Genomic DNA, 20,340 nt, shown 5'->3' with positions numbered 1-20,340 from the left:
CCTGTTGTTTGTGTCCTTTGTCTGGTGCATCCCTAAAAACAGTAAGTTTCCTATTTGGAATGTTTTTCAATTATGTTTCACTGCCATACAGACTGAAGCAACTGCTTCACCGTGAGTGCGCATGCGCACTCGGAATGAGATTCTTTACAGTTTGCCACCTTCAGAGCTGAAGTAATGCTAAACTTCAGGTCCGTGGACCGATTCGTGTTCCGATTAGTGTTCCAATTCGTGTTCTGTAGTTCAATGTGTCATTCAATTGAAATTTAGTAGTTCCTCGATAACAGAAATAGACTCATGAACAGACAGAGTGAAGCAAATACTTAGCCCACTTTGCGCTACGCGTGCGGGGTAACGACAACCAATACCATGCATGGGACAGATCAGTGTTCGGCATAGAAATCATAACTGTGTTCGGCACAGATCCCAATCTGCTTTAATTAAGGTGTAGAGAAAATAAATTGGTAATGAATATATATTTTTTGTGTACAGAATCGAGGCTCATGTAAGAGCTAAAAAGAGTTTCATGAATGAAGACAGCGAACAAGGATTTATATGTGAGGATGAAAAATTCCACGAACATTTCGTTGCGTTTCATCTGTATAAGTTGCACCACCATCTTGTATTCCTTCAGCACTTGGATTTCATTTCCTTCTTAAGTGATTACTCCTCCTTGTATCCTCAACACGTCTTGGAAAACTTTTCCACTCTGCGTGAATCTTCTCTGTCCTAAGTCATTTGTTTGTCTCCTCTTCTTTCCTTTCAAGCTGTGCAGCCAAATCATTGCACTGTTTACTAGTCAGGAGTTGCTGAATTATTTTTCAATCTTCTTCATTCCTCGTCATTCACAGCAAGCTCGTCACCGAGTGATGTTCATCAATATTAATATTATAGAAACTGAAAGCATTGTGGAAGGAGGTGTAGAGAGCTTGGAGCATTAAACCTGAGTTGGTTCTTTAACCAGCCCCTACAGAATGAGCAAGCTATTAGCTTGGCAAGCATCCATATTGGCAGCAATGGCAGACAGCCGGACGGCGGCTCATCTTCGCACCGGGAGCCTCGGCACAAGATTGAAAGCACCGGTGTGTCAGGACGGAGCCGGGCAGATGAAGAGCTTACTTCATGATTTGTTGCCTTTGTCCATTCAGGAAATGCAACCATTGCATCCTGCTATTGAAAGCCTCAAACTTATACGGATGACGATTCAGATTTTACCTTCTGCATCAGCAAGCTGTCGTGTCCTGAACGTCACAATATATATTTTAACGTTTCCAGCAGTCAGCTTCGAGATGTTCTTGTTCAACAGACTTGATGTTTTCGTTGAGAAGAAATTTCTTAATTATTCGCTGTTACACCCTCTGCGCTCCCTCACTTTCCGCCATCTTGTTTTTCAGCATGCGCACTAAAGCAGGAACATTAAAATATATATATTTTGTATACAAGATCGAGGCTCGTGTAAGAGGGATCACATTGATCACAAAAAGACAAACGGACACATAAAACATATGATAAAGGAAGCGGGAGAACAAGATGGAGAGCAAGGACATCGGGAGATCTGTGGGAGGGAGAGGACTTGGGGGGGGGGGGGGGGAGGTATAAAACACATGGACACTGCTAGAACTTCCAGGAAAGAAGTTGGAATTTCAAAAAAGTGGATCTGGGGTGAATTCACAGGGGTAGAAAAGATCAAGGTTTTGGATGGGGGAAGATAAGAGATGGTGGTGAACAGCTGTTTTAAAGACCTGGAGGGAGGAGTGGGATTGAAGAGAGTGGGGAAGTTTGTTCCAGAGGCGGGAGAAAAGAGGAATGAACGAGTGAAGGTGACTAGAGAGTCTTGATTTTGGCAGTTTAACCATAAGAGGGTTGCTGGCAGATCTTGTGCGACCTGCAGGAATATTTGGGGGACAGAGCTCAGAGAGAGCTGGGGGAGCAAGGCCGGAGAGGAGTCGGTAGAGGACAGGAAGACCACCAACCTGCCTGCGGTGAGTTAGTGAAAGGCCCTCGGAGTTAGCTTCATCGCAGGAGATTCCAATGATTCTGAAATGGGATTTCATTAGGGGTATTGGTTATTAACACAATAAACACAAATTATAGTATACGACAGAATGCACATGTAACACACCTACTTTTGAGCTATCTAGTCTGGTATTTATTCTCAACCTGAGTATAAACTTGCATGAGTGGTGCTTTGCCATAATTGGATGAACTAGGGCATGCCCGTACTATATATATATATCTAAAATTATATCCCCCCCCCTCTATTTACATGAAATGGTTTGGTCCAAAGCGAACGACTTGCGAGTACGGTGACAATCCCCCCCCCTCTATTTACATGAAATGGTTTGGTCCAAAGCGAACGGCTTGCGGAGTTTGGTAAAGAAATCGCCATAGCGTGCACAAACGCGCAGGAAAGCGAAAGAATCGCAAATTAGTTTTAATTAGTTTTAAAACATAGTTTAACGCCAACATAGTTTGCCAACGTGAAATAAATGAATACGCTCTCAAATGTGCCGTCCGAGGCAGAGTCTGTTCGGCACGTTCGGCACACGTGATAGCTCGCTGCTCTCTGATTGGTTGAATCGTTTTTTGGACATAGCTCGGTAACTACTTGTCCGATTAATATGAAACCTTGAAAAGGCACATCCTCGGGTCCCCAGCAATATACCTGGCAAGTTTAAAGTATATCGGACCCGTGGTTGTCGAGAAACAGCGGTCACAGACATACAGACATACAAACATACAAACATACAAACATACACACAGAGATTACTGGAATTATAGATAGATGAGTGCACCATCCATGGGTTGGATGTTTAGCTCATGATCCGTCTGTTCATATTGATTTCTGGTGGATATTAAAGATTCTACAGTCTCTTTCGATGAAGAGTAGGCGAGTTATCGCCGGTACGCAAAGATGTTCTACATATTTTCCATCCTAATCCACCCTCGCCAAACGTCAGTCCTCTGGCTAATTGGTTCGAGAAAACTTGGACCAACAGTATGCATGCTCTGCAGACCACAACCTAATGGGACAGCGTACAACAAAGATGAAGACGATACATATAACGGACACATTTCTCTCAAATTATTTAATCTACACACATTACTCTGACTTTTTTATGGTGTAGCACATTGGGCCACGCTGTCGAGAACAGCGTTTATCTGTCCATATGTCCCCACAAACGTACACCAATCAGAGCTGAGGATCTCGTCACATGACGGGGGGCAGCAGTTTAGTAAACATTATAATTGCATATTGTATTAAAAGGAAATATAATAACATTCTGTGGAACGTTTTGGGGTCCTAGTGGTTGTCGTAATGTAGGCAGGAGGTTTCAGAAATTCCTCAATACAATTATGGTTTTGAAATTCGATTGACACGGATCTTGCTCCCGAATCCGGAAGTGAACAGATGATGACTGTTTGCTGGTTTGATAATATCTCAATACAATCGTGATATATTATTATATTTTGATATATTAATAATATAGTACTAATTTGTGATTGTAATGATGCTGTTTGGAATGAAAATATAAAGATATTGAGTTTAAAGCAGAATGAAGAAATGACGTTATTGTTTCCATCCGTGACATTCGCAGATTCCCCATTTGCAGTTTCGCCATTGACTGGAAGCAGCAACATTCAGATTTTTGTCCAAGCCCTTCACGAACCTGCTGCCAATGCCTGACATTCGACTGAAAAGTGGCACAGGAAGGTGGAATTTATTGAAAGTAAATTAATACATTATTTGTTACCTGCTAACTGGTAACCCCACCCAGGTCATACTATCCTCTTCAACTAAAGTATCAAATAATCCCGGCTGCGCTGTTGTTAGACAATTGGTCTTGTTTTTATAAAGAAAAGACCAGCTATAATTTCAACCATTCATCATCACTTCCACAAAGGATTATCCCTGTAATCATACTCATCAATCTTATCACTCACACAAACATATTGTTACGGATCTCTACGTCGGCCTTCTTCCCCTTAAGAAGGGGGGGATTAGTCCCCTTGTTCGTGACTGACCGACGTGAGTCCTGGGGGTCCCAACGCTCCTCCCGGTCGGGAGCAGCCAGGGTATTTGGTCTACAAAAAGTCCCAAGGACCTGAGTGCCACTCCTGACCGCGAGCAAGGGAGGGACTCCCGCTCGAACCCCGTTTTCAGATGTTATGATTGCCGAGCGGTGTTAGCAACACGACGTTCGAGCCCTTACCAGAGACTAAACCCGATCCTGAAACGTTGGCCGAAATCACGCCACAGGTTTTCAATGAGGGAAATCACAACAACAACCGGACTAGCATGAAGAAGAAGAACGAAGGTAGGAAATACAAATGGAATTTATTACTAATATTTACACAAATCAAAGGAACCAAGGAAGGAGGAAGAATAAGAAAATAAAGACAGAAAGAAGCAAGGAGACACAGTGCAAATATAGCTTACCTATTAACAGTCTTACTTAAACCCCAGGACAACACAGAAGACGGACGAACAATCAGACTTACACGGAGGATGATGATAGGGATGAATCGCTGGAAGGAGAGGAAGGTTCAGGTGGGATGGTAGGACGACCGGGCCGGGAGCGAGCAGCCGCCGGCTCTCCGCCCTCTGGTCCACACCGCCGGGATGCTCCCAGCAACACGTTAGAGCCCGTTGCGGCAAGGCTGGTTGGCAACAGCGTCTCCCTCACTCATACTCCCGCAGGTTGCACGTCTCTCTTCACCAACTCAAGCGCCTTCCTTACAGCAACTGCCTTCCTGCTCCCTCGCTCCTTTGACTCCCTCAATCCTCTGCTGAACTCTTACGCACTTTCGGTGGACTGCCAACTCTGACGCCTCTCTCTCTTTCACAAATGGCTTGCTGTCTCTTCCTCTTCTCTCTCTCTTACAAAGGCTTCCACGCGCGCTTTTATTGCCCCTGGGGCGATCAAGCCGCCGGCCTCCAGAACACGCCCATCGGTGAGCTCGCCTCGGCCTTGATTGGTCGCGAGGGCTCACCGATCCCGCCCCTAGAGGGGGCGTTTGCAAGGCCACGCCTTGTTCCTGGCGCTGGGCTGGCTCCTCCCACCTTCTGCTCCGAGATGACCTCGTGCTCAATGGAGTCTTGTGGCGATTCGAGCAAGCCCCAGCCAAAGGGCAGCGAACGCTGCCGGCAATTGCGTTTTGGTGGCAATTGAAAGGGGATTCTACCTTATTTCACTTCGGTGCAATGCAGTGTCAACTAATGGAAGACAGAACCTTAACCTAATACACAGAATAAGGAGATAACTACTAAAAAAGGAAATCTATGATTTGCTACGTGATTGTATATGGAATAACTAAGGGGACGACCTTTGACCTTTATACACAAACTGGAGGGTGATATTTACAACAATTCATTACACTACAATTTAAAAAACACACACCATTCTCAAATCCACAACAATATACAAGAAAAACGCAAAATACAACAACTGTACAAAGAGGAGTGAGAGAAAGGCATCACTTGCACAGAGTAAAACAGTGGCTGCATTAGATGATATTGTAAATTCACTCGGGTAAGGTCAAGAGGTCAAGCATCTCCACACTATATCAACACTGGAACTTGGAGGAAACCACAAGGCAGACACATTGTAGTGTATTTTACATCACTCTTATTGAGTCTACCACATGATAAATGCTACACGCTGCGGTGTACGGACGTTAAAATAGACTACCAACGATCTCTACTACCAACGATCTCTACTACCAACGTTCTCTACGACCAACGATCTTTACTACCAATGATCATGACTGCCAACGATCTTTACTACCAACGATCTTTAATACCAACGATCTTTACTACCAATGATCACTACTGCCAACGATCTTTACTACCAATGATCACTACTACCAACGATCTTGACTACCAACGATCTCTACAACCAACGATCTTTAATACCAACGATCTCGCCGACCAACGATCTTTAATACCAACGATCTTTAATACCAACGATCTTTACTACCAACGATATCTACTACCAACGATCTTTAATCCCAACGATCTCTACTACCAACGATATTTAATACCAACGATCTCTACAACCAACGATCTTTACTACCAACGATATCTACGACCAACGATCTTTAATACCAACGATCTCTACTACCAACGACCTTTACTACCAACGATCTCTACAACCAACGATCTCTACAACCAACGATCTCTACAACCAACGATCTTTAATACCAACGATCTCTACAACCAACGATCTTTAATACCAACGATCTCGACTACCAACGATCTTTAATACCAACGATCTCTACTACCATCGATCTTTAATACCAACGATCTCTACAACCAACGATCTTTAATACCAACGATCTTTAATACCAACGATCTCTACTACCAACGATCTCTACAACCAACGATCTTTAATACCAACGATCTCTACAACCAACGATCTTTACTACCAACGATCTCTACTACCAACGATCTTTAATTCAAACGATCTCCACTACCAACGATCTTTACTACCAACGATATCTACTACCAACGATCTTTAATACCAACGATCTTTACTACCAACGATCTTTACTACCAACGATCTTTACGACCAACGATCTCTACTACCAACGATCTTTAATACCAACGATCTCTACTCCCAACGATCTTTAATACCAACGATCTCTACTACCAACGATCTTTAATACCAACGATCTTTACTACCAACGATCTTTAATACCAACGATCTCTACTACCAACGATCTCTACAACCAACGATCTTTAATACCAACGATCTCTACTACCAACGATCACTACTACCAAAGATCTTTACTACCAACGATCTTTACTTCCAACGATCTTTACTACCAACGATCTTTACTACCAACGATCTTTACTACCAACGATCTGTACTACCAACGATCTCTACTACCAACGATCACTACTACCAACGATCACTACTACCAACGTTCTTTACTACCAACGATCTTTACTACCAACGATCTTTACTACCAACGATCTGTACTGCCAACGATCTTTACTACCAACGATCTTTACTACCAACGATCTTTACTACCAACGCTCTTTACTACCAACGATCTGTACTACCAACGATCTCTACTACCAACGATCACTACGACAAACGATCACTACTACCAACGATCTTTACTACCAACGATCTTTACTACCAACGATCTTTACTACCAACGATCTTTACTACCAACGATCTGTACTACCAACGATCTCTACTACCACAAAGGTTTTTCAGTGACTTTGATGAAAGGATCGGGTTTCGCCGCTGACAGACAGGCTGCGTTGATTACACGGAGAAGCGCTGTTTGTTTACGTAACTCGGGCTTTTGGTGTAATCCCTACACACAGCACATTTACCCCAGGGACATCAGAGGTCAAGGCACACGCCTACCCTTTGAGCCGAGGTCCACATGGGCTGACCCCGTTGGGAAGAAGCCATTGTGAAGAGGTTATTTTGGAACTTCTGCACGTTTATGTGGCCTCGTCTTCAAATGTGGATTTGGATGAATCCAGCCAAGCTTCGCACCCATGTCACGACAAAGCAGTCCTCATTTCCAAGATGGCTGACTTTATGAAGGCAGTATCTGCAGACACTTACTGTACTTGCTCTTATGCTCAGTGCCTGCCTGCTTCCATCTGCTTCACTACTAATGAGCTCTGCTAGTGTCCGCTTGCTTGGTTACCAAATTTAGCAAACTCATTGGAACTAGACAGGATGGTGCACAGGTATTGGGGACACACCAACATTTGAACCAACGAGTCTCAGTATATAATCTCAGGACAGTATGTATGTAGTATGTAGTCAGTATGTGTGTCTCAATAATGATTCCCTGCCACGTTCAGTTGAACTTCAGGCCCAGACAGCCTCTTGATGAAAACATTTTGGTAAAAACCTCTCCACAGCTGACTCCACATGAAGGTGGGAATTATTGGGGCCGTTATAGGGGCGCCCGACATAGTTGTGCGAAAGTTATGCACAGATTTGGAAGAAATTTGGTATACAGGTTGGGTATGTGACAAAGACGAATTGCTTCGATTTTGGTGAAGATCCATATACGATAATTTTTTAAGTGATTCTTCACCATTGAATGATTGGGCAAAAATATAATACTTAGGGATGCCCCGGTCGCATTTTAGGGACGCCCCGGTCACATTTTAGGGACGCCCGGTCGTATTTTAGGGATGCCCCGGTCGCATTTTAGGGACGCCCCGGTCGCATTTTAGGAACGCTTCGGTCGTATTTTAGGGACGCCCCGGTAGTATTTTAGGGACGCCCCGGTCGTATTTTAGGGACGCCCCGGTCGTATTTTAGGGACGCCCCGGTCGCATTTTAGGGACGCCCCGGTCGCATTTTAGGGACGCCCCGGACGCATTTTAGGGACGCCCCGGTCGCATTTTAAGGTCGGCCCGGTCGCATTTTAGGGACGCCCTGGTCGCATTTTGGGGACGCCCCGGTCGTATGTTGGGGATGGCCCGGTCGCATTTTAGGGACGCTCCCGTCGCGATTTAGGGACGCTTCCGTCGCAATTTAGGGATGCTCCCGTCGTATTTTAGGGACGCCCCGGTCATATTTTCGGGTCGGCCCGGTCGCATTTTAGGGACGCTCCCGTCGCATTTTAAGAACGCCCGGTTGCATTTTAGGGATGCTCCCGTTGCATTTTAGGGATGCTCCGCTTGCATTTTAGGGATGCTCCCGTTGCATTTTAGGGATGCTCCCGTTGCATTTTAGGGATGCTCCCGTTGCATTTTAGGGATGCTCCCGTTGCATTTTAGGGATGCTCCCGTCGCATTTTAGAAACGCCCCAGTTGCATTTCGGGGACGCCCCGGTCGCATTTTCGGGACGCCCCGGTCGCATTTTAGGAACGCCCCGGTCGCATTTTAGGAACGCCCCGGTCGCATTTTAGGAACGCCCCGGTCGCATTTTAGGAACGACCCGGTCGCATTTTAGGGACGCCCCGGTCGCATTTTAGGAACGCCCCAGTCGCATTTTAGGGACGCCCCGGTCGCATTTTAAGGTCGGCCCGGTCGTATTTTAGGGACGGCCCGGTCGCATTTTAGGGACCCTCCCGTCGCAATTTAGGGATGCTCCCGTCGCAATTTAGGGACGCGACCGTAGTATTTTAGGGACGCCCCGGTCGTATTTTAGGGTTGGCCCGGTCGCATTTTAGGGACGCTCCCGTTGCATTTTAGGGATGCTCCCGTTGCATTTTAGGGATGCTCCTGTTGCATTTTAAGGATGCTCCCGTTGCATTTTAGGGATGCTCCCGTTGCATTTTATGGATGCGTCCGTTGCATTTTAGGGATGCTCCCGTTGCATTTTAGGGATGCTCCCGTTGCATTTTAGGGATGCTCCCGTTGCATTTTAGGGATGCTCCCGTTGCATTTTAGGGATGCTCCCGTTGCATTTTAGGGATGCTCCCGTCGCATTTTAGGGACGCTCCCATCGCATTTTAGGGACGCCCAGGTCGCATTTTAGGGACGCCCCGGTCGCATTTTAGGGACGCCCCGGTCGCATTTTAAGGTCGGCCCGGTCGCATTTTAGGGACGCCCTGGTCACATTTTAGGGACACCCCGGTCGCAATTTAGGGACGCTCCCGTCGTATTTTAGGGACGCCCCGGTCGCATTTTAGGAACGCTCCCGTTGCATTTGAGGGATGCTCCCGTTGCATTTTAGGGATGCTCCCGTTGCATTTTAGGGATGCTCCCGTTGCATTTTAGGGATGCTCCCGTTGCATATTTTAGGGATGCTCCCATTGCATTTTAGGGATGCTCCCATTGCATTTTAGGGATGCTCCCGTTGCATTTTAGGGATGCTCCTGTCGCATTTTCGGGATGCTCCCGTTGCATTATAGGGATGCGCCCGTTGCATTTTAGGGATGCTACCGTTGCATTTTATGGATGCTCCTGTTGCATTTTAGGGATGCTCCCGTTGCATTTTAGGGATGCTCCCGTTGCTTTTTAGGGATGCTCCCGTTGCATTTTAGGGATGCCCCCGTTGCATTTTAGGGATGCTCCCGTTGTATTTTAGGGTTGCTCCCGTTGCATTTTAGGGATGCTCCCGTTGCATTTTAGGGATGCTCCCGTTGCATTTTATTGATGCTCCCTTCGCATTTTAGGGATGCTTCCGTCGCATTTTAGGGACGCCCCGGTCGCATTTTAGGGATGCTACCGTCGTATTTTAGGGACACACCGGTCGCATTTTAGGGTTGCCCCGGTCGCATTTTAGGAACGCTCCCGTTGCATTTTAGGGATGCTCCCGTTGCATTTTAGGGATGCTCCCGTTGCATTTTAGGGATGCTCCCATTGCATATTTTAGGGATGCTCCCGGCGTATTTTAGGGACGCCCCGGTCGCATTTTAGGGTCGGCCCGGTCACATTTTAGGGACGCTCCCGTTGCATTTTAGGGACGCTCCCGTTGCATTTTAGGGATGCTCCCGTTGCATTTTAGGAATGCTCCCATTGCATTTTAGGAATGCTCCCGTTGCATATTTTAGGGACGCTCCCGGCGTATTTTAGGGACGCCCCGGTCGCATTTTAGGGTCGGCCCGGTCATATTTTACGGACGCTCCCGTTGCATTTTAGGGACGCTCCCGTTGCATTTTAGGGATGCTCCCATTGCATTTTAGGGATGCTCCCGTTGCATTTTAGGAATGCTCCCGTTGCATATTTTAGGGACGCTCCCGGCGTATTTTAGGGACGCCCCGGTCGCATTTTAGGGTCAGCCCGGTCACATTTTAGGGACGCCCCCGTTGCATTTTAGGGACGCTCCCGTTGCATTTTAGGGATGCTCCCCTTGCATTTTAGGGATGCTCCCGTTGCATTTTAGGGATGCTCCCGTTACATTTTAGGAATGCTCCCGTTACATTTTAAGGATGCTCTAATTACATTTTAGGGATGCTCGCGTTGCATTTTAGGGATGCTCCCGTTGCATTTTAGGAATGCTCCCGTTACATTTTAAGGATGCTCTAATTAGATTTTAGGGATGCTCGCGTTGCATTTTAGGGATGCTCCAGTTGCATTTTAGGGATGCTCCCGTTGCATTTTAGGGATGCTCCAGTTGCATTTTAGGGATGCTCCAGTTGCATTTTACGGATGCTCCCGTTGCATTTTAGGGATGCTCCCGTTGCATTTTAGGGATGCTCCCGTTGCGTTTTAGGGATGCTCCCATCGCATTTTAGGGATGCTCCCGTTGCATTTTTGGGATGCCCCCGTCGCATTTTAGGGATGCTCCCGTTGCATTTTAGGGATGCTCCCGTTGCATTTTAGGGATGCTCCAGTTGCATTTTAGGGATGCTCCCGTTGCATTTTAGGGATGCTCCAGTTGCATTTTAGGGATGCTCCCGTTGCATTTTAGGGATGCTCCCGTTGCATTAACGATGCTCCCGTTGCATCTAAGGGATGCTCCGGTTGCATTGCCAGCTTCTGGCAAGCGAAGCTAACATACACTCTCCTAATAACCCCCCTCCCTTTTCACCGATTTTCTCAGTTCTTCCTTTGTACCCAACAAATGGCGGTAATCTCATTGTTGGAGCCACATAAAGTTGTACCAAAATAGGCGTGGGGGTCAAGAAGTATGTGGTGGATGCAGATGGGGGAGGAATTGGAGAATATGAATAATAGGAGAGATGAAGTAGGAAGGAGGAAGATAAAATTGGATGGTAGCAAGACAAAACGAAGACTAGATTGGCCTGGTTGGCCATATCACTCAATGGTGAAGAATCACTTAAAAAATTAAATAATTCTCATATCCGAATCCATATTCAGATCTTCACCAAAATCGAATCTCTTTGTCCTTGTCACACACACAACCGTTCCACCATGTTTCGTCCAAATCTGTCCACAACTTTTTGAGATATCCTGCTATGTATCGCTTTTGGCCCTATCTCCCAATGGTGAAGAATCACTTAAAATTTTCTGGTAGCCGGATCTGAATCCGGATCTTCACCAAAATCTAATCATTTCGTCCCTGTCACAAACACTACCTCTGTGCCAAAGTTGTTCCGAATCCGTCCACAACTTGTTGAGATATTTTGTTCACAAACAAACAAACAAACGAAAAATCGGTCAGAGACCGAGGACTTGCCAGAATGTTCTTTTTTTGTCGGCAATGTTGGACAAATATGGCCGCCGAACCACGTGACCGATGACGTCATCATTATTTGTTTTCTAAACTAATTTCTTCCTAGATGATGCTCAATAAATTTAATCTTGTTCGGATGAAGTTTTGTACTTGTCGAATTATGACGTCATAATGGAGGCACCTATGACATCATCATGAACATATTTTATTCCCCATGGAGAGTTCTTTACAATGAGCCATGTCTCAATTTTTCTATTCAGCACTTTCAGAGATATAGAGGTGCAAAGTTTTTCGGTTTTTCCAAGATGACGGCCGAGCCACGTGATCAATGACGTCATCATGATTTGTTTTCTAAACTAATTTATTCCTCGATTATGCTCAAGAAATTTCATCTTGATTGGGTGAAATTTTGTACCGTGAAATGGGTTGAATAGGGACAGCAAGGTGAATAGGGTCACCAACTGAAAAATGTTCGGAAACTTTTTTCACTGAAAATTGATAACCATACTGATTTGTTGATATTTGGGTTGAAAGTTGTCTCTTGTTTTTTTAAAAAGCAACTTATAGTCCCTATTAACCCCATATATGGGTTAAATAGGAATAAATAGGATTTTTGTGGCTGTCCCTATTCACCCTGCTTTACTGGTGAATAGGGACAGTCACTAATACAAAAAAAGAATAATCAAGAAATAGGGACAGTTTGGAGAAACATTTTATCCCATAATTTTATTCATTGGCACCGTGGTTTATATTATGGGTGCATATTATGTGCATCCTTCTGAGCTATCAATTTAGCAATAAGTTGGAAACTCAGGATTGTTTCTTGATTATTATTTTTTTGTATTAGTGACTGTCCCTATTCACCCGTAAAACTGGGTGAATAGGGACAGCCATAAAAATCCTATTTATTCCTATTTAACCCATATATGGGGTTAATAGGGACTATAAGTTGCTTTTTTTTTAAAACAAGAGAACACTTTCAACACAAATATCAACAAATCAGTATGGTTATCAATTTTCAGTGAAAAAAGTTTCCGAACTTTTTTTTCAGTTTGTGTCCCTATTCACGTTGCTGTCCCTATTCACCCCATTTCACGGTACTTGTCGAATTATGACGTCATAATCGAGGCACCAATGACATCATCATTAACATATTTTATTCCCCATGGAGAGTTTTTTACAATGAGCCATGTCTCAATTTTTTCTATTCAGCACTTTCGGAGATATGGAGGTGAAATTTTTTCTGTTTTTCCAAGATGGCGGCCGAACCACGTGACCGATGACGTCATCATTATTTTTTTCTCCACCAGTTTGTGCCGACATGGCGATCAAGAAATTGCATCTTGATTGGTGTCGAATTATCGAATTATGACATCATCAAGGAGGCCTTTGGCCGAGAGAGTTAAAAATTGGGCACAGTCTATTCCAGGGCAAGACAAATATGTGTGTAAAGTTTGGCGATTCTACGTGCAATGGTGTAGACGTAGTACTGCGAACAAACAGACAAACAGATGAAAAATCGGTCAGAGACCGAGGACTTGCCAGAATGTACTTTTTTATCGGCCATTTTGGACAAATATGGCGGCTGAACCACGTGACCGATGACGTCATCATTATTTGTTTCTAAACTTATTCCTTGATGATGCTCAATAAATTTCATCTTGATCGGATGAAGTTTTGTACTTGTCAAATTATGACGTCATAATGGAAGCACCTATGACATCATCATTAACATATTTTATTCCCCATGTAGAGTTCTTTACAATGAGCCATGTCTCAATTTTTTCTATTCAGCACTTTCGGAGATATAGAGGTGCAAAGTTTTTCGGTTTTTCCAAGATGGCGGCCGAACCACGTGACCAATGACGTCATCAATTGGGCACAGTCCATTCCAGGGCAAGACAAATATGTGTGTAAAGTTTGGCGATTCTACATGCAACAGTGTAGACGTAGTACTGCGAACAAACAAACAAACAGACAGACAGACAAACAGACAGACAAACAGACAGACAGACAAACCAACCGATCAACATACTTGCTGGAATCTTTTCCGGCAAGTAACAAACCAACCGATCAACATACTTGCCAGAATCTTGTCAGAATGCCGGAATTATGTTTTCACCCCTGTCTGTTTGTTACTTGCCCGAATCTTTTCCGGCAAGTAACAAACAGACAGGTGTGAAAACATAACCTCCATCTGCCTTTGGTGGCGGAGGTAATAATGTTGACTTGAAGAAAAAAGAGGCATCTATTTATGAGGTATGCCATAATTTGGTGGGATTATTGACCCCCCTCTCACCAACCGTCCCCCTCCACCACTCCTCTTCCCCATTTAATCTAGTCTGTACATTCCCTGCCTTCACTTTATATAGACCTCTCAACCTCCTTTCCTTTCTCTCTTGAAGACCTCGAGAAAAGAATGACATTAAAGAGTATGTGGAAGTTGGTTCCACAGGTGGGAAAAAGAGGAGTGAATGAGTGGAGGTGATCCTGGATTGATCCTAGATTCGATCCTGGATTGAGGTAGTTTCACCAGAAAGGGGTTGATAGTGGCCCGTGTGAGCTCTGCAGAAACCTTGGGGGGACAAAACACGGAATGAGTAGAGGGTGCAAGACAAGAAAGGAGCTGATAGAGGACAGAGACCACCATCCTGTCTGCAATGACATAGTGATAGATCCATAGACTCAGCTTCATCACAGGAAATAAAAATGATCTTGAAGGCCTTAGTTTCCGTGGCATCAACCTGAGCAAGGTGTGATGCAGGGGAGCCAACCCAAAGTGGAGAGCAGTAATCCATCAAGCTGCAGATGAAGGCCTTGTAGGTGGATAGGAGTGTGTAGGTGGATGCTACAGCAGAGGGTGGAGTCATCAGCAAATAGATACAGCGGATTTTCCAGAGAGTTAGAGAGATCATTGATGAAGATTAGGAATCGGACTGGGCCCAGAACACTGCCTTGCCATACTCCAGCCTTGATAGGGAGAGGAGATCGAAAGGCTTTTCTGTTGAGAGCCACACGTTGGCTACGAGAGTAAAGAATGTCAGTGAGCCAGGTATGGAGTTTGCCTTGGATGCCATTGGCAGAGAGTTTGGAGAGCAAGGCAGCTCGGATCAAAAGCACGAGATATGCTCAGAGAGACACCAACCTCCTTTTTCTCCCCAATCACATGTCCTTGTCTTTATCTCATTATATATTTTTCTCAATACAGCCAACCCAGCTGTGTGTACTTAATCAATTAATTGATGGCCTAAAAGGCTGTGTGTGTACAAGTAAAACATGAAGAACCCTGGTTTCTGGGCCGGTGTTCCTTCCTCACACCTAGCTGGCTTCACGCTGTTGAAACCAAAGCTTTCAGAATCATTGGAATCTCCCGTGATGAAGACAACTCCGAGGGCCTTTCACTCACTCACCGCAGGCAGGTAGTAGGCCATCAGCCAAACCCCCAAAATAGGGTCCATTGGTACCAAAATGAGGGAGTAAGCCTAATATTGATTTTTGGATAGGTCTTTACCCCTAGAATATGAAAATATGTGATAGCAAATTCAACCATGTAGCTAAATGGGTGTTATCACCTCATTTTCAAAATGGCCGCCAAAATGCATGTTTTTCTATTAAAAACACCATGTTTCATATTCTTGTAGGAATTTGTAACAAATAGCATTGCGTTTTGAGATGTTTAAGACTTTACAACTCTCTTAAAGTATGAAATACATCATCTGAACTTTAATCCAAGAAGATAGAATCCAATATGGCGCCCAATTTCACAAAATGGCTGCCATCATAGCAACAACTTTATGCACAAAATATGCACGAAAATAACTGGCATTCAGTAGATTTGCAAGTATACACATGGAAAAAAGTATCGCACCACCACGTATTTTCGACATAGTGGAAATGTATCAATGAATGTTTGCACCTTTTCGTTGCGGTGTAGGGTAATCTTGTGCAACATTTTGTCCAGATGTTGGAACGCAATGAAGAGAACAAAATTGGGTGACACATTCCTGTTTAATGTGATTGTAACAAGGCCATTCGCAAAAGGGCGTTTTTGGTCCAAAATCATGCTTGACAAAAGTTTCAGTGTAAACCAATAATGCAACATGTTACAGGGGCCAAAAACTAAAGTTTGGCGCCAAATCAATAGATGACCATCAATAGCCTCTGTAAGCACCGCCACAGTCAATATCGAGTGTAACCACCATTAGCTTGGATCACTGCCACAACACGTCTTCTCATTGATTGAACGAGACGTTGAATCTGGCGCTGTGGCAGTCTGTTCCATTCTTCATGAAAAGCCTGCTCAAGTTCATGCAAGTTCTGTACAGGAGGTTCCCTCCGACGTACTCGGATACCCAGAAAATCCCATACATGCTCGATTGGGTTAAGATCTGGGCTTCTTGCTGGCCATGGTAGTGTGGTGACTGCTTCTTGCTGAAGGAAATCAATAACTGCACGGGCTCTATGGGGTCTGGCGTTGTCATCCATGAAGATAGGCCTGGTTAGCAATGGGTGATCGTCAAAATGAGGAACAACAATTCTGTTCAAGATTTCTTCTCGATACCGTTCACCATTAAGATTGCCTCTAACTGTCACAAGCTCCAACTTAGTCATGGGACAGACATCCCCATATCATTATGGAGCCTCCACCAAACGGAACCTGCTCCATAATGTGTCTTTGAGCACGTGCTCTTCCATCAGTATGGAATAACAGAAAGCGACTTTCGTCAGACCAATGCACTTTCCTCCAGTTGGCTAAGTTCCATCGTCTCCGTGCTCGACACCACTCCAACTGAGCTTGCTTGTGCTGTCTTGTAAGCAGTGGACGTCTGATAGGTCTCCGAGCGTAATACCCAGCAGAATGCAGGCGATTCCGAAGAGTCTTCAGCGAGAATCGTCGATTAGGTAACCACGCTCTCTTAAGGGCATTGCTTGTTGCAAACGGACGAAGTCTAACCAGTCTGGAAAGAGCTCTATCCTCTCTTTGGGTGGTACAGCGAGGTCTTCCTGTACGAGGCCTGTCCTTCACATCATTTGTTTGTTGATACTTTCTTATCAAACGACTAATACTGGTATGGTGATGTCCCAATTGGTTAGCTGGTACCATCCTGCTCTGCAGGCAGGTGATGATACATTGTCTGGTACCATCACCAACTTTCCCTTGTCATCTGGAAATATCTTCACCGAACTCCCCAGCTCATATTCAAGCGTTCTATGAACATGTTTCTTTGTGGACTGCGTTAGACAATCAATCCCATCAGACAGCATGTATTCTTCTAATTTAGCAGTGAGTGACATGACTGGTATGATGGTCTTGTTTGGGATTACGTCTGTTCTGATATAGGTGAGAAGTTTTGCATATGCTTCTTTCTCGATCCTCTGATACTGTGCAAAATCATCTGTGTCATCGGGTCCATCTGCACCTTCAACCTCAGGCTGTATACAATCTCTGTTGTAATTCCTGTAGCATGAGAAATGGTAACACGCTTCTGCTGCCACAATATCTCTACTGGTAAGCGCTATCATATCCTTGTCATTTTTCTTTATTGCACATTCTCTCAATCTTTCATCTGCTCTGAGTTGAACAACTTGTGAAAGTTTTTCACGTGTATGAGACCCCTTCACATACTTGTCTCTGCGACAGAAGATGCACTCCGTATCATACACTCTTTTCTCTACTGATGATCTCCTACATGGCCTTTTGGGAGCGCTGCTACCTCCTGCTTCAGATTCAGTGTCTTCATTGGCTTTCCTCTTTAGCATGTTTAAATCTCGTTTCATGGTGAACAGGCTCCTACATTTTCGGTGGTAGAATATTTCTGGCACTTCATTGCCCTCAAGCCCCTCGGCAATATTGATGATATGTTCATGGTTCCTAACCTTAGCCGCTTCCAGTAATGTCAACCAAGATGTGTAGTTTTGTGGGCTCACCAGATGATCATCGTCATCCGATCTTGTCATGTGTATAACGCATTCTTTGCTTTCTGTGGCGCTGTTCATTTTGGAAAATTAGCAGACCTCATCACTTGGTGTGTACTATTATTTCTATTCTAATCGTATAGCATCTACTTTCTATCTACTCCGTTGCTCGTTGCTCCAACCACCGTTCCTACAGAAAAAAAAGCAAACAAAACAACAACAACGTTAAATTTTGTATGTAAAGTGGCGGCCATTTTGAAAATGGGTGATAACACACATTTAGCTACATCGTTGAATTTGCTATCACATATTTTCTTATTCTAGAGGTAAAAACCTTGTCAAAAATCATTATTAGCCTTACTCCCTCAATTTGGTACCGGTTGACCCCCTAGCTGATAGCCTATAGGTGGGCTTTCTGTCTTCTACCGACTCCTCTCCGGCCATGCCCCCCCCCCCCCCCCAGCTCTCTCTGGGCTCTGTTCCCCAAATATTCCTTCTGGTCGCACAAGATCTGCCAGCAACCCTCTTATGGTTAAACTGCCAAAATCAAGACTCTCTGCTCACCTTCACTTCTTCGTTGTTCTTTTCTCGCACCTCTGGAACAAACTCCCTCACTCTCTTCAATCCCATTCCTCCCTCCAGGTCTTTAAAACAGCTGTTCACCACCATCTCTTATCTTCCTCCATCCAAAACCTTGATCTTTTCGACCCCCGTTAATTCACCCCAGATCCACTTTTTTGAAATACCCTCTTCTCTCCTGGAAGTTCTCGCATTGTCCATGTGTTTTATACCTCTCCCACCCCCTCCCCCTTCCCATGCCTCCTCCCCCAAGCCCTGTCCCTCCCACAGATCTTCCGATGTCCCTCTTCTCTGCTGTTGTACTTGTTTCCCTCTCTCTTCCCATCTTGTCTCCTGCGCCATTTATTGTATGTTTTGTGTGTCCGTTTATTTTATTTTTTATTTTTTTGTGATTGATGTGAAATACACGAGCCTCGATGTTGTAGACAAAAAAATAAGTAAATAAAAACCCCAAAAAAACCCCTGTCCCGACACCTTCCCTGGCATGAAAGCCACGGACTGACAGCATCAGTCGGAGGGAGTGAGGTCTCTTTTGAGCTAGAATGAAGAACTATTGTTGCTGGTGAAGCTGATTGATGACCTGCATCGGCAGACAGGTAGAACAATAGATGGGATCAACAAGACGTTGGCTGGGGTATCCTAACCACCGTGTGATTCAAGAGGCTGACGTTTCGGCCGTTGACCTTTTGTCGGAACAAGAGAGTTAACATTCTCCAACCTCTAATTCTCCAACGAAAGGTTAGTGCCTGAAACGTTATCTTCCCATGGCTTCCCCACGTGGGTTAGCATACCTCAGTCTACTTCCTGTTGATTTCATCCATTGTTCCTCTTCGAGTTGTCTAGCCTCGGGTCGATTCGTGACCCGACTTTAAACATCCCCTTGGTGCGTCACAGGCAGGGCGTTGCACTAATGAGTATCCGTCCTTCGGAAGAGATTATACCAGTTTTAATCTGGCTATCCCATCTGCTAGCATTTGCAGTCGACGTTGCAGATCCGATGCCCACTGCTCTTTTGAAAAGAGTAGAGCAGTTTTGTGTTGTGTGCCGGTATCTTGGCCAAATTCAAAATTCCCGCCATAAAATGATGCAACTAACAGAGCGAATTCCCAGCATGTGAACAGTACCGGTTCCAAACACCATCGACCCGAGGCATAATAATACAAGTTTCGATGCCCCTAGGCAAGCGATGCTGCAGACTCTCCTACCACCCCCACCCCCCCCCCCCCCCCCCCAAAAGTTAATATATCAGTCAAAGATACACTTGCATTAGGTCAGTTTTAAAGGTTTGCCAAAAGATGCTCAAGTATACCGAGATCACATATTGCAAGTTTTGTGACACAGACATGAAGGATCCAGCAACCTTTACCTGCATCCAGGTTTCACTGAATTCCATAGTCTGATTCTCTCTCTCAATCCGTCCATGAAGCTATTTCCAAGTTAGGGATGCTCATTCCTGGAACGACATGAATGATTTGTCATTTTTAGCTATGACATTGTGCAGTGCAAGGCTGAATGTAAAAAGGGGATATTAGACTTTTAGATGGTATTATTTGAAGAAACAGTGACGTCATAGCTACATTCTATTTTTGATATAAAGTTCAAACCTCAGAGTATGGATACTTCCCTACTTTGCTTTGAGCAGACACCCTTGACCCTTCGTTATTCCTTAATGTACCAACTGTCCGGAGACTCTATACAGGCTCACCCTGACAGGCATTTCTGTGTCCGACACCCAATTGTGTTGCATATTCGTTTTCCTTGTGAATGTCTCAT

General features: G+C 44.7%; 1 protein-coding gene across 1 annotated transcript; it reads right to left on the bottom strand.

Moving 5' to 3' along the window:
- Positions 1 to 15,671: 15,671 nt before the first annotated feature.
- LOC144891056 (uncharacterized) lies at positions 15,672 to 20,119 on the bottom strand. Its single transcript, XM_078773434.1, has 2 exons — positions 19,934 to 20,119; positions 15,672 to 18,178 (listed from the first exon to the last, which is right to left on the bottom strand). Exon 2 carries the CDS (start codon positions 18,067 to 18,069, stop codon positions 17,125 to 17,127), a length of 945 nt encoding a protein of 314 aa, XP_078629560.1. The 5' UTR covers positions 18,070 to 18,178; positions 19,934 to 20,119; the 3' UTR covers positions 15,672 to 17,124.
- Between the last annotated feature and the right edge of the window lie 221 nt (positions 20,120 to 20,340).

The sequence above is a fragment of the Myxine glutinosa genome, chromosome 2 (genome assembly GCF_964187855.1).
Source record: "Myxine glutinosa chromosome 2, kmMyxGlut1.1, whole genome shotgun sequence".
Classification (NCBI taxonomy): Eukaryota; Metazoa; Chordata; class Myxini; order Myxiniformes; family Myxinidae; genus Myxine; species Myxine glutinosa.
This window is presented reverse-complemented; position numbering and strand designations above follow the sequence as displayed.

Excerpts from the sequence above, each read along its gene's own strand:
- LOC144891056 (XM_078773434.1), bottom strand. The coding sequence starts at position 18,069 with ATGAACAGCGCCACAGAAAGCAAAGAATGCGTTATACACATGACAAGA.